The sequence below is a fragment of the Spinacia oleracea genome, chromosome 1, assembly GCF_020520425.1.
Source record: "Spinacia oleracea cultivar Varoflay chromosome 1, BTI_SOV_V1, whole genome shotgun sequence".
Taxonomy (NCBI): Eukaryota; Viridiplantae; Streptophyta; class Magnoliopsida; order Caryophyllales; family Amaranthaceae; genus Spinacia; species Spinacia oleracea.
Genome location: NC_079487.1, coordinates 128,502,802 through 128,525,455, shown reverse-complemented (window position 1 = coordinate 128,525,455; position 22,654 = coordinate 128,502,802). Strand labels below are relative to the sequence as shown.

Sequence of the window (22,654 nt, the reverse complement as noted above, 5' to 3'; positions counted from 1 at the left end):
GTTTGTTGTATTGCTACTGTACAAATTACAATTAGACAATAAATTTCATTCCCGGTTTCTGGGGTTTGATTAATATAACAATGCAGTGTAAAAAATTTGATTCCAAGTATCAGGCAAGCCAGGGAGGCACCAGTGGCTACAATCAGCAGACCTTTGAGGGTTAGCCCTTTGTTGCGGGGTTAGATCGCCGCTGTAAATGGAAGGATGTGCATCCTTTCTCATAGCCGAGAGCTGTGTAATGTCAAGCAGATATATAGGGAAGCTCATTTCTTGAAGTACTGTATCAACTACTCTCATTTTATCTGCATCCTCTGCAGGATAACCATCAGTGGCGTACACCATTCCGCTGACCGGTGATGTCTCGCCGTAACAGTTTTTCGTCATTGATAGTGCTGCAGAAGAACTCCATTCTGATGGGCTGCCACAGTACAGTATATACAAAAATCATTCAGTACTCTTATATACTGTAGAAGAGTTAAGTATCATTTGTTTTGGGGTTCAAGTGGGAAAGAGAGAGGGATGATGGAGAATTTACTTGAAATGTGTGGGAGAGATGGACTGAAAGAACACCCGGGTTCGGGTGCTGTCGACATTGGCGTCAACCCATCTGGCCCACGTCGTCAGGCCTTGATCTAAGGCTGTCAAACGATCCATGTCCTTATACAGCATTCTTCCTGATTCCATATAATCCCATCTGCCAGAAATCACATTTTCACATTCAAAACCTATACTTATTCAACCTCACGGACTATATTTTTTTTTACTAATTGTCTTCTTCCCATATAGTTAAGGGCATTTTGCTAATCGAGGAGTACCCTCAAATGATGCTCCCTAGTAGGGCTGTAAAAAAACTGGCCCAATCCAATCGTTCTGACAAAAATCGAAGTGACCCAGTGTAATCCCCCGTAATTTTATACATTGTTTATATTTTTTACGTATATTTAATATATTTAAGTACAATTTGCGGATTTTAGAAATGAATATGTAATTAAAATATAATTATTTTATCTCATTTTGAATACTTTAATGACTTACGAAATCAAAATGTATTTTCGAATTTTACGTTAAAACGAATTCGAATTACGAAAATCGATTAAATTTAGAAAACGATCCTATCCGATTTTGGATTCGAATCCTAAAACTAAATTCCTAAGTCTAGCCCAATTGAATAAAGCCCAATATTATAAACCCATAACCCCATACTTCTACTCCATGTAAAACACAAAACACAAAACACCAAACCCCTCTATTCCTACTTCACGTAAAAACCAAAAAGGGCAAAACCCATCTCTCTCCTTTCCTGCTTCCTCTTCCTCCCTCTGCCCAGCCGCCGACCACCACGAGCACGCCACCAAGGCCGCCAGACCACCTCGCCGGTAAGCCACCGCTTCATCCCCTTCTCCTTCTTTCTTTCTCTTCCGTTCTCCTTTTTGTGTGACTCTCTTTCTCACTCGTTCTTTGTTGCCCGAGCCAACAGCCACGTCGCTGACCACCAGCTCTCACCACCACCTTGCTCGCGCAGCCCCCGCGTCGCCACCCAGCCTGCGCCGCCGCTGCCTTGTCCCTGCTCGCCGGTAGTTCTCTTTCCTCCTCCCTTTCTCTTTTCTCTTTTATTCTTTTGTTGTGGTTGTGTATTCAACTGATTGTGGATGACCACCACTCGTTCGCGCAGCCACCGCAAGTAGCACCACCGTGTGCCGCCGTCTCTCAGCCCTGCCGCAAGCCACCTCTGTCCGCCAGCCAACTCTCTCTCCTCCTTCTTGAATTGGTAACTTTCTTAAACCCTAAGTAACTAATTATTTTAAATTAAAGTTTGTTAATTTAGATTATGTTCTTAAATTAAATTTATAATTTTTATGGTAAATATGATTTTCAGATTTGATGTTGAGATTAAAAACGAATTAATTTTCAGTTTTGATTAATTAAAATTAAGATTAGGGCTTAATCATAATTTATTAACTTGAATTATGTTTTCTTGAATTAAAGTTATGGGTTTTGTGATTTAAATTATAAATTTGAGATTATATGGATTTTATAATAAAGTTATTAATTTTCAGATTATCTAATTACATTGAAATATTGATTTTTGATTATTTAAAGTATGAAATTCAAGGTTTTTATGATTATTAATCATGATGGGTTGAGTATGGATCATTGAATTGGTTGTGTTGAGATACTAGGAACGTAGATTGACCATGGTGAAGCTTTTAAATGAAATTATATTGCTGAAAATTTAAAGTACGATGTTTGCAAAAGTTTTCAACGAATTTCAATCACTAATTCAATAATCATGATTCTAGGAAATCAAATGTTTAAGTTTTGATATTGGGGAAAGTTCTAAATATGTTTAGGATGCATTTAGAATGCTTTCTTATGGTTGTCAATGATTAGGAATTTATTGGGATTATTTGTTGGTTGTTTTAGGCGGAGAATTCTCTTTAGGCGACTTTTGAAAGTGTTAAAGTGGCCTATCAGTTTGTTTACACAAGGTACGTACATACCTGTGTGCTTGGAATGTGTGCTAATTGTTGAAACCATGTTGAATCTTGTTGTTGAACTTGGTTATGTTGATATTATGGACGAACTGGGTTATATTGAATGTGCATGTTTAATACTGTTGGACAAACTTATTGAACTTATTTTGCACTATGAGAACTGTAACATGTTAGTATGGATGATTGATACAAACATGTTGGTTGGGAACACTAGATTATTCTATATGATTGGTTTGGATCGATTGGTTGTTGTTCCCTTTCTATCTTTTCACTACTTTATGAGGGCGGAGGACCTTGTTTAGTAAGTTGAAACTTTATGCCCATATACAGGGTTGCTCATGGTTAAAGGAAAGGTTGGATAAATTGGAATGAGTCTTGATTGATGCTTTTATGATCACTTACTTAATTCCAAGATAAAAACAGTTGTGAACAAATGTGAATTGTATGTCTTATGTAATGGTTGAGTCATAACGGAATCTCAATTTGTAAATCATGTAAAGTGAAACCGAATAGCAATAGCTTTAGACTGTGCACGTCTGAAGTGACGGACAAACAGGAGTTGGGGTTCATGGTGGTAGCCCATGGCCTTTTCTGGGACCGGATTGATCACCGTGTTCTATTTTTATTCAAACGTTCCTCGATATCGCAGGTCACTGAGGTTACGGAGTCGCGCCCGTACCTCGTCTTCCTTGGGGAAGACTTTTGGTTGGACAACTCGGTCCATTGTCTATTTCAACTAAAATAATATCATTGTCATTAAGTCTAGCTTAGCCTAGTCGAGTATGGTCGTCAAATTATTATGTTTTGTCTGTCCTTACTTATATTTATTAGTATCATGTTAGGGTTGTTGGTTTGATAGTATCATGCTAGGATTGTTGTTGTTTTAGTATGTAGTACTCAGCTTTGCTGATTACGTGCTTTGTTTGTGTGTGTTGATCATGGCTATGCCTTATTGATCCTGTGATGACCCATCTTTGGTGAGCAGTCTCTAAGGATCAATAAGCGTTGCCCATCTACAGGTTTGAAGATGATGCATCATTGGGATCGGGATTAGAGAGCTTGTAGTTCTATTCGTTTAATTAAGTGATTTAATTTGTTAACTTGGATTTGAAATTTGTCGTACTATTCGTATTTCCTTAATTCAGTTAATTGGTTTGGACCTAATATGTAATAGATTATTTATGAACCTAAAAGTTAGTTTTATGTTTTCCGCTGCAAAATTCTGAATAAGCCGTAACGTTTTCACACGGGCGATAATACTTTGATAATTCCCTACAGTTATATTTAAAAAGGGGTTATTTTAGAAAATGGGAATTGTTGGGGTGTTACAAAGTGGTATTTTTGAGCTAAAGGTTTTACTGAATTTTCGTGTCTGCTTTTCAAATTATTAGGCGCCTAAACTAGCTAGGTTCCTAAAACAAATTTCCTAGAATTGAGCTTCTACTTATTATATCATTCAAAAAATGCGTACTTTTTTTTTGGGGGACCAAATTCATTTTAATTTTGTTTGAAAGCATATTTATATTTCTTATTTAAATTCGAAATTAACTTATTAATTTGAAACTTTTCATTTATTCGAATTAAGTACGTTCCTTTTCTTTTCGAAATTTAATTAAATATATTCGAAATATATATATATATATATATATATATATATATATATATATATATATATATATATATATATATATATATATATATATATATATATATATATATATATAAAAAAAAATCGTTTTTATTATTCATTCTTGTTTTATTCTTTAAACATTTCAGTGTTTTACTATGATTTATTATGAGAGATGGGTAGTATAGGAAAGGGCATATAGAATAGAAGCATTGTGTTTGCATTATATCAACATGATTGTACTTTATCTGCCTACTAACTGTTTGTGTCCTTCCTATGCTTTGCGATTGCTATTTATTCTTACTTATGGTGTATTGTGGGATCGTACGGTAAGTGAGAGTACTAATTACTAACATAGAAACTATGTTTAATCGTCATAGATCACTAATCATGTCTGACATAGAAGAGAATAGAGTAGGGAGCAACTCTAACCCTATCGTTCTGAGTGATGATGACTCCAGCCCTATCGTTCTAAGTGATGGTGACTCCAATCTTATTATGAGTGATGATGAAAAGGTGATGAATTATGAACCTGACAGTAGAATTCGTAGTCTATAGCACATTTGTCGCGAAGTAATGAAAACAAGTGCATATGGTAGTGATGATGAGGCAATTCGTGAGTATGACCGTGCTGTGGGTCAAACAAAAATGGATATCTACAAAGCCTTTCTGAGGGTTGAATCTGATTCTGAGCCTGAGATTGAGTTTGAGTTTGAGCCTGAACCTGAGCCCGAGCCCGAGCCTGAGCTAGAGGAAAATAATCATCAACTTCAAGGTCTACGAAGATCCTCAAGGCCAAGAAAAGAAGCTTATTATTGTGATATGGATGATGATGATGAACTTAAGTATGAGTTGTTCACCCTAGACGATTATAACGAATCAAAGGACAAGTCCGATGATGTCTCCCTTTAACTTTGCTTACATATTTAGTTGCGTGTGAGAAAATGTTGGACAATTCGCCCAACCATAGTTTATGTTTATATCGTAGAACCTTTTTACTTTATTTTGAGAACAGGTGTGTGTTAATATTTAGGATTGTTATCGACATTCTTTTGAGGAATAAAAGTTAGATTATGGATTATCCAAAGGATCAAAGTTTATTACGGGCACGCAAGGGGAATGTTTTCTTCTTTATTCAACCTTATTATTCGTGATGATTGAAGTTATTCCTTGTTTCTCAGCTGAATGTTCTGCATGCAAATATCATTCGTAGATGATTGTTCATTTTATGTGAATTTTGGATGTTGGTGTGATATTACATTGCTAGAGGATAATATAAGTAAAGTTTTGAACCTGAATTAGAGTATATTAATTTCAGGTCGCGTTCTAGGATGACCAACAGTAATGACCTAGCTGCTGTCTTTCGCCTCTTGGCGGAAAAACTAGCCCAGGAAAGAACTGAGCGCCCCAATTCTGCAGGAGACATGTTTGAAAGGCTTGCGAAAGTTAAGCCACCATACTTCAAGGGGCAAGCAGACCCGACCTTCCTAGAAAACTGGATTAGGGAGTTTGAAAAACTATTTTGGGTGGTAAACTGTCCTGAAAATATGAAAATAGGTCAAGCTGTCCTTTACCTAAAAGATGAGGCCGATCTATGCTGGAAAGAGAATGGAACTAGGCTAAGTGTTGTTGAAGGATTTAATTGGGACTCATTTGTTGTTGCATTGAGGGAAAAGTTTTATCCTCCTTTCATAACAAAACGAAAAGCGCAAGAATTCATAAACCTTGGGATGGGGAGTATGACTATCGCTGAATACTATAGTAAGTTTATAACTTTGTCGAGGTTTGCACCTGAGGTGGTAGCTACTGAGGAGCTAAAGGCTCAGAGGTTTGAGCAAGGGTTGACCGATGAGATTCAGTTGGGATTAGATGGAGAAACCTTTACATCCCTAGATAATGTGCGTGAGAAAACCACCCATATTTATGAATTGCAGTCTAGAAGGGACAAGAAAAATGTGGTTGGGGAGAAAAGAAAAGAGTTTAATGCTGGGAAAAACCAAGGGAATTTCAAGAAAAGTACGAAAGTGAACAGGAATGAGGGTGGAAATGGAAATTTTCAACAGAGGAACAATCAGGGGCACAACAATAGCAACCAATCTGAGAGAGTGCATCACTGTAAGAGATGCAACAACAACCATCCTGGTAAAAACTGCAAGGGAGAATTAGTGACATGCAACTATTGTCAGAAAAGGGGCCATAGGGAGTATGAGTGCTTCACCAAGCAGAAAAAGGAACAAAATGGTAATGGAAGTGAAAATCAAGTGAGGTTTAACCAGTCTGGAAGACAAGATTCAAAGCCTGGAGGGGCACAAAACAATCAAGGAAACTATAATAAGCCCGCAAATGATAACAACAACCAGAATAAGACTCCGGGCAAACCGTTCTTGATGTCTAGAAATGAAGCTGAATATTCTGCAGACGTAGTTCATGGTACTTTTTCTATTAACTCTGTGCTAGTTAAAACATTATGTGATTCGGGAGCAACTTATTCTTTTGTTTCGTCATCTGTTGTTAAGAGTCTGAATTTGGTAGATTTTGAGTAATTGATTTACCTGTTAGTATACCTACTAGTGTAACCATAAGGTGTACCAAGTTGTTTAAGAATCCGCCTTTTAAGATAAAAGATTGCGTTTTCTTTCCGATTTGATAGAGTTTAATCTGGGAAACCTATATGTAATTTTGGGGATGGATTGGCTAAGTTTGTTCAGGGCCAAGTTAGAGTTTGTAATTCAGAAACTAAGTATAAGGAACCCTATTGGAAATTTGACCTCATATAAACGTTTTGGGAAGACCAAGAACCTTGGGGTTATTTCTGCAATGCAAGTGAGGAAATTGATGATAAGGAGTGTGAACTATTTTTCTGTAGGAGCTAGATGTGAGTTAAGAAGTCGGAATGAAGATCGAGGATGTTCCAACTGTGAATGAATTCATGGATGTGTTTCCTAGTGAGATTGCAGGTATGCCACTTGCTAAGAGCCGTTGAGTCCCCTATAGACTTAGTTCCTAGAATGACGCATATATCTAGAGCACCATATAGAATGACACCTCCTGAAATGAGCTAATTAAGAAAAAGTTGCAAGAGTTGTTTGGTCAAGGAATATATTAGGCCTAGTGCATCACCGTGGGGAGCTCCTGTGTTGTTTGTTAAGGAGAAAGATAAGAGTATGGAATTATGCATCGATTTTAGGGAGCTAAACATCATCAAGAGCAAGTATCTATTGGATCAATTGAACTGGGCGAGTGTGTTATCGAAGAATGATTTGTGTTTGAAGTATCACCAATTGAGGATAGCTGATAAAGATATACCTAAGACCTCATTAGGACTCGTTATTGTCATTATGGGTTTAGAGTAATGTCTTTTGGGTTAACCAATGCACCTGCCATAATTATGGATTTGATGAATAAGATTTTCTACGAATCCCGAATTAAGTTCGTTATTATGTTACTGATGGTATCCTGATTTATTCAAGGAATGAAAAGAGCATAATGAAATCTTGAGGATTACTTTGGAGACGCTTAGATAGAATCTAGTTTTATGTGAATGAAGTACACAAATCTTGAAGTCATGTGCGTATAAGTGACACCGGTGGAAAAGTGAAGGACTATATTGATCGAAAACCACGTTACGTAAGGGAGTAAAATTAAGAGAAGATTCGAGTGGTCCAGGATTGTTAGAAATTTGTTGTCTTGAAAAGAGGGGAATATATGAATTGGTGAAATACTAGGATTTAAGCCCAAGAGTTATAAATCCATGAAAGGCGTAATGAGGTTCAGTAGAAAAGGAAAGTTGAGCAGAAGGAGTGTCTGTAGATCCTGCTAAGGTTCGAGCTGTGAGTGAGTGACCTACTCCAAAGAACGTGTCTAATATTTGAAGTTTCCTAGGCCTATTTGACTGTTATAAGAGGTTGTGAAGACTTTAGAAGAGAGCAAAACCAATGGCAAACTTGTTGAAAAAGGAATCAAAATTTGAGTGAAGTGAGAAAAGTGAGGAAGCTTCTAGATTTTAAAAGAGAATTTGACCTCCGCAACTGTTGTCGCGTCAATTGAAACCTTGTAAGCCTAATTACCAAACCCATGACCTAAAGTTAGCTGCTATTGTGTTACCTGCGAATATTTGGAGACATTACCTTTATAGGGCAACACGTAAGATCCTTACCGAGCACAAAAGTCTGAAACTTTGGCAATAAGGCCCAGTTGAATCTTGGGGACAACATCGAAAAATATACTGCTTTCCACCCTGCAATTGATGGTCAGCCTGGGAGGACTAACCAAACTACGGAATATATGTTGAGAGCCCGTGTTATTGACTTTAAGAGTAACTGGGGAACCACCTAGATTCGATTGGATTTCTTGAAAGATAGTTACCATACGAACAGTAAGATGTCACATGTTGAGGCATTGTATGGGAAAGAAGTGTAGAGGTTCCACTTGTTGGGATGATTTTAGTGAAAATATAGTATTGGGGGCAGAATTCGTTGAAGAAAGGAAATACCCAAAGTTATTCCCTGAGATGAGTTACGAGGGCGTAACTCGTTTTCTTTAAGAGGGGTAGAATACGATATAAATTCGCGCTTTTTACCTAATTTTATGGTGTTTTTATGCATTTTTATGCTTATTTTAGCAAATTATTCATGTCGATGCAAGTAAATAGATTCTTCGCGTAACAAATAGGTGTTCATGAGTAATTCAAGAAACTTTAAGTTGGCAAAAGAGTGTACATAAATGCCACAAGTATTTCTCCAATGAGAATGAGTTGAAAAGTTTGGAAAGATAGGTGAATTTTCGTGTCAAGTTTCGGGACGAAACTTCTTTTAAGAGGGGTAGATTGTAATCCCCCGTAATTTTATACATTGTTTATATTTTTTACGTATATTTAATATATTTAAGTACAATTTGCGGATTTTAGAAATGAATATGTAATTAAAATATAATTATTTTATCTCATTTTGAATACTTTAATGACTTACGAAATCAAAATGTATTTTCGAATTTTACGTTAAAACGAATTCGAATTACGAAAATCGATTAAATTTAGAAAACGATCCTATCCGATTTTGGATTCGAATCCTAAAACTAAATTCCTAAGTCTAGCCCAATTGAATAAAGCCCAATATTATAAACCCATAACCCCATACTTCTACTCCATGTAAAACACAAAACACAAAACACCAAACCCCTCTATTCCTACTTCACGTAAAAACCAAAAAGGGCAAAACCCATCTCTCTCCTTTCCTGCTTCCTCTTCCTCCCTCTGCCCAGCCGCCGACCACCACGAGCACGCCACCAAGGCCGCCAGACCACCTCGCCGGTAAGCCACCGCTTCATCCCCTTCTCCTTCTTTCTTTCTCTTCCGTTCTCCTTTTTGTGTGACTCTCTTTCTCACTCGTTCTTTGTTGCCCGAGCCAACAGCCACGTCGCTGACCACCAGCTCTCACCACCACCTTGCTCGCGCAGCCCCCGCGTCGCCACCCAGCCTGCGCCGCCGCTGCCTTGTCCCTGCTCGCCGGTAGTTCTCTTTCCTCCTCCCTTTCTCTTTTCTCTTTTATTCTTTTGTTGTGGTTGTGTATTCAACTGATTGTGGATGACCACCACTCGTTCGCGCAGCCACCGCAAGTAGCACCACCGTGTGCCGCCGTCTCTCAGCCCTGCCGCAAGCCACCTCTGTCCGCCAGCCAACTCTCTCTCCTCCTTCTTGAATTGGTAACTTTCTTAAACCCTAAGTAACTAATTATTTTAAATTAAAGTTTGTTAATTTAGATTATGTTCTTAAATTAAATTTATAATTTTTATGGTAAATATGATTTTCAGATTTGATGTTGAGATTAAAAACGAATTAATTTTCAGTTTTGATTAATTAAAATTAAGATTAGGGCTTAATCATAATTTATTAACTTGAATTATGTTTTCTTGAATTAAAGTTATGGGTTTTGTGATTTAAATTATAAATTTGAGATTATATGGATTTTATAATAAAGTTATTAATTTTCAGATTATCTAATTACATTGAAATATTGATTTTTGATTATTTAAAGTATGAAATTCAAGGTTTTTATGATTATTAATCATGATGGGTTGAGTATGGATCATTGAATTGGTTGTGTTGAGATACTAGGAACGTAGATTGACCATGGTGAAGCTTTTAAATGAAATTATATTGCTGAAAATTTAAAGTACGATGTTTGCAAAAGTTTTCAACGAATTTCAATCACTAATTCAATAATCATGATTCTAGGAAATCAAATGTTTAAGTTTTGATATTGGGGAAAGTTCTAAATATGTTTAGGATGCATTTAGAATGCTTTCTTATGGTTGTCAATGATTAGGAATTTATTGGGATTATTTGTTGGTTGTTTTAGGCGGAGAATTCTCTTTAGGCGACTTTTGAAAGTGTTAAAGTGGCCTATCAGTTTGTTTACACAAGGTACGTACATACCTGTGTGCTTGGAATGTGTGCTAATTGTTGAAACCATGTTGAATCTTGTTGTTGAACTTGGTTATGTTGATATTATGGACGAACTGGGTTATATTGAATGTGCATGTTTAATACTGTTGGACAAACTTATTGAACTTATTTTGCACTATGAGAACTGTAACATGTTAGTATGGATGATTGATACAAACATGTTGGTTGGGAACACTAGATTATTCTATATGATTGGTTTGGATCGATTGGTTGTTGTTCCCTTTCTATCTTTTCACTACTTTATGAGGGCGGAGGACCTTGTTTAGTAAGTTGAAACTTTATGCCCATATACAGGGTTGCTCATGGTTAAAGGAAAGGTTGGATAAATTGGAATGAGTCTTGATTGATGCTTTTATGATCACTTACTTAATTCCAAGATAAAAACAGTTGTGAACAAATGTGAATTGTATGTCTTATGTAATGGTTGAGTCATAACGGAATCTCAATTTGTAAATCATGTAAAGTGAAACCGAATAGCAATAGCTTTAGACTGTGCACGTCTGAAGTGACGGACAAACAGGAGTTGGGGTTCATGGTGGTAGCCCATGGCCTTTTCTGGGACCGGATTGATCACCGTGTTCTATTTTTATTCAAACGTTCCTCGATATCGCAGGTCACTGAGGTTACGGAGTCGCGCCCGTACCTCGTCTTCCTTGGGGAAGACTTTTGGTTGGACAACTCGGTCCATTGTCTATTTCAACTAAAATAATATCATTGTCATTAAGTCTAGCTTAGCCTAGTCGAGTATGGTCGTCAAATTATTATGTTTTGTCTGTCCTTACTTATATTTATTAGTATCATGTTAGGGTTGTTGGTTTGATAGTATCATGCTAGGATTGTTGTTGTTTTAGTATGTAGTACTCAGCTTTGCTGATTACGTGCTTTGTTTGTGTGTGTTGATCATGGCTATGCCTTATTGATCCTGTGATGACCCATCTTTGGTGAGCAGTCTCTAAGGATCAATAAGCGTTGCCCATCTACAGGTTTGAAGATGATGCATCATTGGGATCGGGATTAGAGAGCTTGTAGTTCTATTCGTTTAATTAAGTGATTTAATTTGTTAACTTGGATTTGAAATTTGTCGTACTATTCGTATTTCCTTAATTCAGTTAATTGGTTTGGACCTAATATGTAATAGATTATTTATGAACCTAAAAGTTAGTTTTATGTTTTCCGCTGCAAAATTCTGAATAAGCCGTAACGTTTTCACACGGGCGATAATACTTTGATAATTCCCTACAGTTATATTTAAAAAGGGGTTATTTTAGAAAATGGGAATTGTTGGGGTGTTACAAAGTGGTATTTTTGAGCTAAAGGTTTTACTGAATTTTCGTGTCTGCTTTTCAAATTATTAGGCGCCTAAACTAGCTAGGTTCCTAAAACAAATTTCCTAGAATTGAGCTTCTACTTATTATATCATTCAAAAAATGCGTACTTTTTTTTTGGGGGACCAAATTCATTTTAATTTTGTTTGAAAGCATATTTATATTTCTTATTTAAATTCGAAATTAACTTATTAATTTGAAACTTTTCATTTATTCGAATTAAGTACGTTCCTTTTCTTTTCGAAATTTAATTAAATATATTCGAAATATATATATATATATATATATATATATATATATATATATATATATATATATATATATATATATATATATATATATATATATATATATATATATAAAAAAAATCGTTTTTATTATTCATTCTTGTTTTATTCTTTAAACATTTCAGTGTTTTACTATGATTTATTATGAGAGATGGGTAGTATAGGAAAGGGCATATAGAATAGAAGCATTGTGTTTGCATTATATCAACATGATTGTACTTTATCTGCCTACTAACTGTTTGTGTCCTTCCTATGCTTTGCGATTGCTATTTATTCTTACTTATGGTGTATTGTGGGATCGTACGGTAAGTGAGAGTACTAATTACTAACATAGAAACTATGTTTAATCGTCATAGATCACTAATCATGTCTGACATAGAAGAGAATAGAGTAGGGAGCAACTCTAACCCTATCGTTCTGAGTGATGATGACTCCAGCCCTATCGTTCTAAGTGATGGTGACTCCAATCTTATTATGAGTGATGATGAAAAGGTGATGAATTATGAACCTGACAGTAGAATTCGTAGTCTATAGCACATTTGTCGCGAAGTAATGAAAACAAGTGCATATGGTAGTGATGATGAGGCAATTCGTGAGTATGACCGTGCTGTGGGTCAAACAAAAATGGATATCTACAAAGCCTTTCTGAGGGTTGAATCTGATTCTGAGCCTGAGATTGAGTTTGAGTTTGAGCCTGAACCTGAGCCCGAGCCCGAGCCTGAGCTAGAGGAAAATAATCATCAACTTCAAGGTCTACGAAGATCCTCAAGGCCAAGAAAAGAAGCTTATTATTGTGATATGGATGATGATGATGAACTTAAGTATGAGTTGTTCACCCTAGACGATTATAACGAATCAAAGGACAAGTCCGATGATGTCTCCCTTTAACTTTGCTTACATATTTAGTTGCGTGTGAGAAAATGTTGGACAATTCGCCCAACCATAGTTTATGTTTATATCGTAGAACCTTTTTACTTTATTTTGAGAACAGGTGTGTGTTAATATTTAGGATTGTTATCGACATTCTTTTGAGGAATAAAAGTTAGATTATGGATTATCCAAAGGATCAAAGTTTATTACGGGCACGCAAGGGGAATGTTTTCTTCTTTATTCAACCTTATTATTCGTGATGATTGAAGTTATTCCTTGTTTCTCAGCTGAATGTTCTGCATGCAAATATCATTCGTAGATGATTGTTCATTTTATGTGAATTTTGGATGTTGGTGTGATATTACATTGCTAGAGGATAATATAAGTAAAGTTTTGAACCTGAATTAGAGTATATTAATTTCAGGTCGCGTTCTAGGATGACCAACAGTAATGACCTAGCTGCTGTCTTTCGCCTCTTGGCGGAAAAACTAGCCCAGGAAAGAACTGAGCGCCCCAATTCTGCAGGAGACATGTTTGAAAGGCTTGCGAAAGTTAAGCCACCATACTTCAAGGGGCAAGCAGACCCGACCTTCCTAGAAAACTGGATTAGGGAGTTTGAAAAACTATTTTGGGTGGTAAACTGTCCTGAAAATATGAAAATAGGTCAAGCTGTCCTTTACCTAAAAGATGAGGCCGATCTATGCTGGAAAGAGAATGGAACTAGGCTAAGTGTTGTTGAAGGATTTAATTGGGACTCATTTGTTGTTGCATTGAGGGAAAAGTTTTATCCTCCTTTCATAACAAAACGAAAAGCGCAAGAATTCATAAACCTTGGGATGGGGAGTATGACTATCGCTGAATACTATAGTAAGTTTATAACTTTGTCGAGGTTTGCACCTGAGGTGGTAGCTACTGAGGAGCTAAAGGCTCAGAGGTTTGAGCAAGGGTTGACCGATGAGATTCAGTTGGGATTAGATGGAGAAACCTTTACATCCCTAGATAATGTGCGTGAGAAAACCACCCATATTTATGAATTGCAGTCTAGAAGGGACAAGAAAAATGTGGTTGGGGAGAAAAGAAAAGAGTTTAATGCTGGGAAAAACCAAGGGAATTTCAAGAAAAGTACGAAAGTGAACAGGAATGAGGGTGGAAATGGAAATTTTCAACAGAGGAACAATCAGGGGCACAACAATAGCAACCAATCTGAGAGAGTGCATCACTGTAAGAGATGCAACAACAACCATCCTGGTAAAAACTGCAAGGGAGAATTAGTGACATGCAACTATTGTCAGAAAAGGGGCCATAGGGAGTATGAGTGCTTCACCAAGCAGAAAAAGGAACAAAATGGTAATGGAAGTGAAAATCAAGTGAGGTTTAACCAGTCTGGAAGACAAGATTCAAAGCCTGGAGGGGCACAAAACAATCAAGGAAACTATAATAAGCCCGCAAATGATAACAACAACCAGAATAAGACTCCGGGCAAACCGTTCTTGATGTCTAGAAATGAAGCTGAATATTCTGCAGACGTAGTTCATGGTACTTTTTCTATTAACTCTGTGCTAGTTAAAACATTATGTGATTCGGGAGCAACTTATTCTTTTGTTTCGTCATCTGTTGTTAAGAGTCTGAATTTGGTAGATTTTGAGTAATTGATTTACCTGTTAGTATACCTACTAGTGTAACCATAAGGTGTACCAAGTTGTTTAAGAATCCGCCTTTTAAGATAAAAGATTGCGTTTTCTTTCCGATTTGATAGAGTTTAATCTGGGAAACCTATATGTAATTTTGGGGATGGATTGGCTAAGTTTGTTCAGGGCCAAGTTAGAGTTTGTAATTCAGAAACTAAGTATAAGGAACCCTATTGGAAATTTGACCTCATATAAACGTTTTGGGAAGACCAAGAACCTTGGGGTTATTTCTGCAATGCAAGTGAGGAAATTGATGATAAGGAGTGTGAACTATTTTTCTGTAGGAGCTAGATGTGAGTTAAGAAGTCGGAATGAAGATCGAGGATGTTCCAACTGTGAATGAATTCATGGATGTGTTTCCTAGTGAGATTGCAGGTATGCCACTTGCTAAGAGCCGTTGAGTCCCCTATAGACTTAGTTCCTAGAATGACGCATATATCTAGAGCACCATATAGAATGACACCTCCTGAAATGAGCTAATTAAGAAAAAGTTGCAAGAGTTGTTTGGTCAAGGAATATATTAGGCCTAGTGCATCACCGTGGGGAGCTCCTGTGTTGTTTGTTAAGGAGAAAGATAAGAGTATGGAATTATGCATCGATTTTAGGGAGCTAAACATCATCAAGAGCAAGTATCTATTGGATCAATTGAACTGGGCGAGTGTGTTATCGAAGAATGATTTGTGTTTGAAGTATCACCAATTGAGGATAGCTGATAAAGATATACCTAAGACCTCATTAGGACTCGTTATTGTCATTATGGGTTTAGAGTAATGTCTTTTGGGTTAACCAATGCACCTGCCATAATTATGGATTTGATGAATAAGATTTTCTACGAATCCCGAATTAAGTTCGTTATTATGTTACTGATGGTATCCTGATTTATTCAAGGAATGAAAAGAGCATAATGAAATCTTGAGGATTACTTTGGAGACGCTTAGATAGAATCTAGTTTTATGTGAATGAAGTACACAAATCTTGAAGTCATGTGCGTATAAGTGACACCGGTGGAAAAGTGAAGGACTATATTGATCGAAAACCACGTTACGTAAGGGAGTAAAATTAAGAGAAGATTCGAGTGGTCCAGGATTGTTAGAAATTTGTTGTCTTGAAAAGAGGGGAATATATGAATTGGTGAAATACTAGGATTTAAGCCCAAGAGTTATAAATCCATGAAAGGCGTAATGAGGTTCAGTAGAAAAGGAAAGTTGAGCAGAAGGAGTGTCTGTAGATCCTGCTAAGGTTCGAGCTGTGAGTGAGTGACCTACTCCAAAGAACGTGTCTAATATTTGAAGTTTCCTAGGCCTATTTGACTGTTATAAGAGGTTGTGAAGACTTTAGAAGAGAGCAAAACCAATGGCAAACTTGTTGAAAAAGGAATCAAAATTTGAGTGAAGTGAGAAAAGTGAGGAAGCTTCTAGATTTTAAAAGAGAATTTGACCTCCGCAACTGTTGTCGCGTCAATTGAAACCTTGTAAGCCTAATTACCAAACCCATGACCTAAAGTTAGCTGCTATTGTGTTACCTGCGAATATTTGGAGACATTACCTTTATAGGGCAACACGTAAGATCCTTACCGAGCACAAAAGTCTGAAACTTTGGCAATAAGGCCCAGTTGAATCTTGGGGACAACATCGAAAAATATACTGCTTTCCACCCTGCAATTGATGGTCAGCCTGGGAGGACTAACCAAACTACGGAATATATGTTGAGAGCCCGTGTTATTGACTTTAAGAGTAACTGGGGAACCACCTAGATTCGATTGGATTTCTTGAAAGATAGTTACCATACGAACAGTAAGATGTCACATGTTGAGGCATTGTATGGGAAAGAAGTGTAGAGGTTCCACTTGTTGGGATGATTTTAGTGAAAATATAGTATTGGGGGCAGAATTCGTTGAAGAAAGGAAATACCCAAAGTTATTCCCTGAGATGAGTTACGAGGGCGTAACTCGTTTTCTTTAAGAGGGGTAGAATACGATATAAATTCGCGCTTTTTACCTAATTTTATGGTGTTTTTATGCATTTTTATGCTTATTTTAGCAAATTATTCATGTCGATGCAAGTAAATAGATTCTTCGCGTAACAAATAGGTGTTCATGAGTAATTCAAGAAACTTTAAGTTGGCAAAAGAGTGTACATAAATGCCACAAGTATTTCTCCAATGAGAATGAGTTGAAAAGTTTGGAAAGATAGGTGAATTTTCGTGTCAAGTTTCGGGACGAAACTTCTTTTAAGAGGGGTAGATTGTAATCCCCCGTAATTTTATACATTGTTTATATTTTTTACGTATATTTAATATATTTAAGTACAATTTGCGGATTTTAGAAATGAATATGTAATTAAAATATAATTATTTTATCTCATTTTGAATACTTTAATGACTTACGAAATCAAAATGTATTTTCGAATTTTACGTTAAAACGAATTCGAATTACGAAAATCGATTAAATTTAGAAAACGATCCTATCCGATTTTGGATTCGAATCCTAAAACTAAATTCCTAAGTCTAGCCCAATTGAATAAAGCCCAATATTATAAACCCATAACCCCATACTTCTACTCCATGTAAAACACAAAACACAAAACACCAAACCCCTCTATTCCTACTTCACGTAAAAACCAAAAAGGGCAAAACCCATCTCTCTCCTTTCCTGCTTCCTCTTCCTCCCTCTGCCCAGCCGCCGACCACCACGAGCACGCCACCAAGGCCGCCAGACCACCTCGCCGGTAAGCCACCGCTTCATCCCCTTCTCCTTCTTTCTTTCTCTTCCGTTCTCCTTTTTGTGTGACTCTCTTTCTCACTCGTTCTTTGTTGCCCGAGCCAACAGCCACGTCGCTGACCACCAGCTCTCACCACCACCTTGCTCGCGCAGCCCCCGCGTCGCCACCCAGCCTGCGCCGCCGCTGCCTTGTCCCTGCTCGCCGGTAGTTCTCTTTCCTCCTCCCTTTCTCTTTTCTCTTTTATTCTTTTGTTGTGGTTGTGTATTCAACTGATTGTGGATGACCACCACTCGTTCGCGCAGCCACCGCAAGTAGCACCACCGTGTGCCGCCGTCTCTCAGCCCTGCCGCAAGCCACCTCTGTCCGCCAGCCAACTCTCTCTCCTCCTTCTTGAATTGGTAACTTTCTTAAACCCTAAGTAACTAATTATTTTAAATTAAAGTTTGTTAATTTAGATTATGTTCTTAAATTAAATTTATAATTTTTATGGTAAATATGATTTTCAGATTTGATGTTGAGATTAAAAACGAATTAATTTTCAGTTTTGATTAATTAAAATTAAGATTAGGGCTTAATCATAATTTATTAACTTGAATTATGTTTTCTTGAATTAAAGTTATGGGTTTTGTGATTTAAATTATAAATTTGAGATTATATGGATTTTATAATAAAGTTATTAATTTTCAGATTATCTAATTACATTGAAATATTGATTTTTGATTATTTAAAGTATGAAATTCAAGGTTTTTATGATTATTAATCATGATGGGTTGAGTATGGATCATTGAATTGGTTGTGTTGAGATACTAGGAACGTAGATTGACCATGGTGAAGCTTTTAAATGAAATTATATTGCTGAAAATTTAAAGTACGATGTTTGCAAAAGTTTTCAACGAATTTCAATCACTAATTCAATAATCATGATTCTAGGAAATCAAATGTTTAAGTTTTGATATTGGGGAAAGTTCTAAATATGTTTAGGATGCATTTAGAATGCTTTCTTATGGTTGTCAATGATTAGGAATTTATTGGGATTATTTGTTGGTTGTTTTAGGCGGAGAATTCTCTTTAGGCGACTTTTGAAAGTGTTAAAGTGGCCTATCAGTTTGTTTACACAAGGTACGTACATACCTGTGTGCTTGGAATGTGTGCTAATTGTTGAAACCATGTTGAATCTTGTTGTTGAACTTGGTTATGTTGATATTATGGACGAACTGGGTTATATTGAATGTGCATGTTTAATACTGTTGGACAAACTTATTGAACTTATTTTGCACTATGAGAACTGTAACATGTTAGTATGGATGATTGATACAAACATGTTGGTTGGGAACACTAGATTATTCTATATGATTGGTTTGGATCGATTGGTTGTTGTTCCCTTTCTATCTTTTCACTACTTTATGAGGGCGGAGGACCTTGTTTAGTAAGTTGAAACTTTATGCCCATATACAGGGTTGCTCATGGTTAAAGGAAAGGTTGGATAAATTGGAATGAGTCTTGATTGATGCTTTTATGATCACTTACTTAATTCCAAGATAAAAACAGTTGTGAACAAATGTGAATTGTATGTCTTATGTAATGGTTGAGTCATAACGGAATCTCAATTTGTAAATCATGTAAAGTGAAACCGAATAGCAATAGCTTTAGACTGTGCACGTCTGAAGTGACGGACAAACAGGAGTTGGGGTTCATGGTGGTAGCCCATGGCCTTTTCTGGGACCGGATTGATCACCGTGTTCTATTTTTATTCAAACGTTCCTCGATATCGCAGGTCACTGAGGTTACGGAGTCGCGCCCGTACCTCGTCTTCCTTGGGGAAGACTTTTGGTTGGACAACTCGGTCCATTGTCTATTTCAACTAAAATAATATCATTGTCATTAAGTCTAGCTTAGCCTAGTCGAGTATGGTCGTCAAATTATTATGTTTTGTCTGTCCTTACTTATATTTATTAGTATCATGTTAGGGTTGTTGGTTTGATAGTATCATGCTAGGATTGTTGTTGTTTTAGTATGTAGTACTCAGCTTTGCTGATTACGTGCTTTGTTTGTGTGTGTTGATCATGGCTATGCCTTATTGATCCTGTGATGACCCATCTTTGGTGAGCAGTCTCTAAGGATCAATAAGCGTTGCCCATCTACAGGTTTGAAGATGATGCATCATTGGGATCGGGATTAGAGAGCTTGTAGTTCTATTCGTTTAATTAAGTGATTTAATTTGTTAACTTGGATTTGAAATTTGTCGTACTATTCGTATTTCCTTAATTCAGTTAATTGGTTTGGACCTAATATGTAATAGATTATTTATGAACCTAAAAGTTAGTTTTATGTTTTCCGCTGCAAAATTCTGAATAAGCCGTAACGTTTTCACACGGGCGATAATACTTTGATAATTCCCTACAGTTATATTTAAAAAGGGGTTATTTTAGAAAATGGGAATTGTTGGGGTGTTACACCCAGAAAAAAAAAATCACGCATTCTTCAATCTGAATAAGCACAATGACCTCGTACAACTATGTTATCCGATTATACCCGATCCGTAATCGACTGATGAGCCGATTTGACAGCTCTACTCCTTAGTTTATACCAACGAGTGCACCATGCGCGCTTATGTGTGTGAATGCACGACAACATAAGTTGATGAGGAGCGTAATTTAGATGGTGGACAACTAGACAAGGGTGTGCGAGGAAGGAGTATTATTTAAAGTTAGGATAGAAGTAGTAAGAACTAACCCTTGGAGAGATCCTTTGTGGGTCCACCAATGACCAGTATTAAAAATGAGGACATCAACACCACGCCAAGCATTGCCATTGCCTGAAATCTCATCAAGCTTTAATATTCGTTTGCCTTGAACAATATCTATGTCCACTAAATATGTTGCTTTATAATATGATATTGTCACTCCATAATCCTGCATCAAAAACACCCCCATTTCTAATTAACTTTTATATTTATAATCTTAAAATTACTGTCTCCTTAAATTAAGCAAACCCATAAAATAAACAATATTAGAAGATTGGATAATTTATGGAATATGTTTGAATTGTGGGACTTCCAACATAAACCTTGGAGAAAGAACATGTTACTCCAATGTTCCATGTTTGACTCGTAGCACAATTGCACAAAGCTCAACCATCCTATTTTCTTCATTTTTTAAGTTTATTCCAGTCAGTTGATTTTGGCATGCAACTTTTTAGACTATGGAGTTATGTACAACATATTTTTGATTAATAATGCTCTGATATTTTAAATGACCAATAACATGAAAAAGATTTAGTTAAGATAATACGAAGTAGTCCGTATTTTAAATTATTCCTCCATAACCTTTTCGTAATCCATGCCAAAAAAACAAATAGGTTATCAGTGTAGTGGGGCCTTAAAATGAAGAAAATTTGATAATTGAAGAAGCATCACGTCAAAAAGTTTAAAATCTTGTTCTTTTCATGATCAGATTTCACAAGCCTCCATAAAACAGAACTCTCAAACTGGACCCAACTGTTCTCAGAAATATTTGACTTCCATTCCATCCAGCATACAAATTTTTTGAAGTTTGTTCCAAATTTGTACATAATAATTTCAATTACACTTCATGTTGCAATAATGCAATACAAAAATAAATTTTAAAACTATACATCCAAATCTTCGGTATGAAACAAGGGTAGCAAAATAAGCATTTAACCGTATTTTCTAAGTTGAAATCGTGTGAAAATTATGCATTGATCGGTGTAATTAACGTTCAAATAAAGTTAATGTTTCCACTTTTAACTTAAAGGAGTGTTTTTTGCTTTCCAGTATATTTTCATTCATCACATAACATTATAACAACAACAATCATTTTTTTTTATGCATAGCATACCCGGTTCACCGGACCTTAGCTCCGACTACATCTGGGTCCGACCTGGGTCGCACACCTTGCTTATGGTGGGTGAGTCTCCCAACAAGAATTTCTGCATACGGCGAGGCTCGAACCCGAGACCTCCCTTAAGCGGCATCAAGCTGCTTATCACTTGAGCCAACTCCTTGGTATTATAACAACAATCATAAACACAATAAATTATGCCCTTGTGCCTCATTCAAGCAGAAAATAAAAACAAAAACACAACAAAAATATAGGAGTAATTGAATTTGTTAATAAAAATGCTTACCAGGAACTTAAAGGTGGTAAGTGGGTCCCCTTTGATAATGTGGGTAGGAGATGATCTTGGCAATGCAGATGAAATCATACAAATCAAAGACTCCCATTGATTTCTCCCTAATGAATCTCCTACAAACATCACTGTTCTTTCTCTCATCCTCTCCAAAAACTCAACCCCATTAAACCTGAAATCCCCAGTAAACAATAAGTTAATAAAAAAATTGATTCAGGTGTCATTACTAGTTCAAATAAAATCAATCTGGACTTACCTAGGAAGGTCACAAGTGGCGGGTTTCCAGCGGTACTTGAGGTAATTAGAGTCAGGACGGCCATATAATTTGCAATTAAATTCAGGGTCAATGAAAGGGCAATGAGAAAATTGATAAATAGGGTAAGAAATATCATAAACCCAACTTCCTACAAAAAGATTGCATGAATATGTTTGGTTAGTTTGAACTATTGGGTTTTCGCTTTGTAGTTTGTGGTGATTTCTATAATGGTGACTTAATTTCACTAACAAAGCTGATGAATTTGGTCTAAAATGTAAGCTAAGTGTTAGAATTGTGCACAAAAATACAGAGTATGAAGATGATGAAGAAAAAGCCATTTTAAGAGGCTTTTTCTTGTTTGATGGGATTTGTGGAGGGCTTTTTTTAGAGTTGGAAAACAGGTTTTTGGAAGGGGGAAAAAAGTGAGAGAGAGAGAAAGAAAGAAAAAGATACTTTGGAAAATAAATATGGGAGAGAATTTGGTGTTAAGTGAGTGTTATACTGTTATGAAAGGAAAGAATATGTTTGTGCATGTCACAATGTAAAAGGCACACGTGAGTATGAGTGTGATCGAGCCGATCTTGCTCGTGAACTATTCGAGTTAGGGTCGGATAAAGCTTGATTTAAGTCTACAACTCGAGCAGACTTGACTCGAGTTCGGATTCTACTCGAGATCTTACAAAGCCAAGCCTAAACTATCAAAAAGCTCGGCTCGAAAAGTCATGGATGAACGCGAGTTTTATAGTACTGATATTTTTTACTCCGTATAAAATA

At 36.5% G+C, this 22,654-nt stretch overlaps 2 protein-coding genes and 1 long non-coding RNA gene across 4 annotated transcripts; 2 read left to right on the top strand and 1 right to left on the bottom strand.

Annotated features, from left to right (window-relative positions):
- Nucleotides 1-60: 60 nt before the first annotated feature.
- On the bottom strand, nt 61-22,349 carry LOC110794521 (protein PMR5-like). Its single transcript, XM_021999497.2, has 5 exons — nt 21,881-22,349; nt 21,622-21,796; nt 20,209-20,387; nt 536-694; nt 61-418 (listed from the first exon to the last, which is right to left on the bottom strand). Exons 1-5 carry the CDS (start codon nt 22,216-22,218, stop codon nt 70-72), a joined length of 1,200 nt encoding a protein of 399 aa, XP_021855189.1. The 5' UTR covers nt 22,219-22,349; the 3' UTR covers nt 61-69.
- Nucleotides 705-19,820, top strand: LOC130460124 (uncharacterized). Of its 2 annotated transcripts, XM_056827807.1 has the most exons (13): nt 705-1,376; nt 1,478-1,574; nt 1,673-1,768; nt 2,425-2,489; nt 5,441-9,430; nt 9,532-9,628; nt 9,727-9,822; nt 10,479-10,543; nt 13,492-17,481; nt 17,583-17,679; nt 17,778-17,873; nt 18,530-18,594; nt 19,586-19,820. In XM_056827807.1, the coding sequence occupies exon 5, from the start codon at nt 5,454-5,456 to the stop codon at nt 6,663-6,665; it is 1,212 nt and encodes a 403-aa protein (XP_056683785.1). In that variant the 5' UTR covers nt 705-1,376; nt 1,478-1,574; nt 1,673-1,768; nt 2,425-2,489; nt 5,441-5,453; the 3' UTR covers nt 6,666-9,430; nt 9,532-9,628; nt 9,727-9,822; nt 10,479-10,543; nt 13,492-17,481; nt 17,583-17,679; nt 17,778-17,873; nt 18,530-18,594; nt 19,586-19,820. The 2 variants fall into 2 exon arrangements, with proteins under 2 accessions (XP_056683785.1, XP_056683786.1); XM_056827808.1 differs by lacking the exons at nt 13,492-17,481; nt 17,583-17,679; nt 17,778-17,873; nt 18,530-18,594; nt 19,586-19,820 and adding an exon at nt 11,535-11,769.
- On the top strand, nt 2,504-19,537 carry LOC130460134 (uncharacterized). Its single transcript, XR_008920080.1, has 3 exons — nt 2,504-3,381; nt 10,544-11,435; nt 18,595-19,537. It is a non-coding gene; the product is annotated as an uncharacterized lncRNA (long non-coding RNA).
- Nucleotides 22,350-22,654: the final 305 nt, after the last annotated feature.

What these genes read in the sequence shown, in the direction of transcription:
- LOC130460124 (XM_056827807.1), top strand. Translation starts at nt 5,454, where the DNA reads ATGACCAACAGTAATGACCTAGCTGCTGTCTTTCGCCTCTTGGCGGAA.
- LOC110794521 (XM_021999497.2), bottom strand. Translation starts at nt 22,218, where the DNA reads ATGGCTTTTTCTTCATCATCTTCATACTCTGTATTTTTGTGCACAATT. An exon ending in TTACCACCTTTAAGTTCCTG is followed by an intron (nt 20,388 to 21,621) that starts GTAAGCATTTTT and finishes TTTTTGATGCAG; the next exon opens with GATTATGGAGTGACAATATC. An exon ending in ATCTCTCCCACACATTTCAA is followed by an intron (nt 419 to 535) that starts GTAAATTCTCCA and finishes GTACTGTGGCAG; the next exon opens with CCCATCAGAATGGAGTTCTT.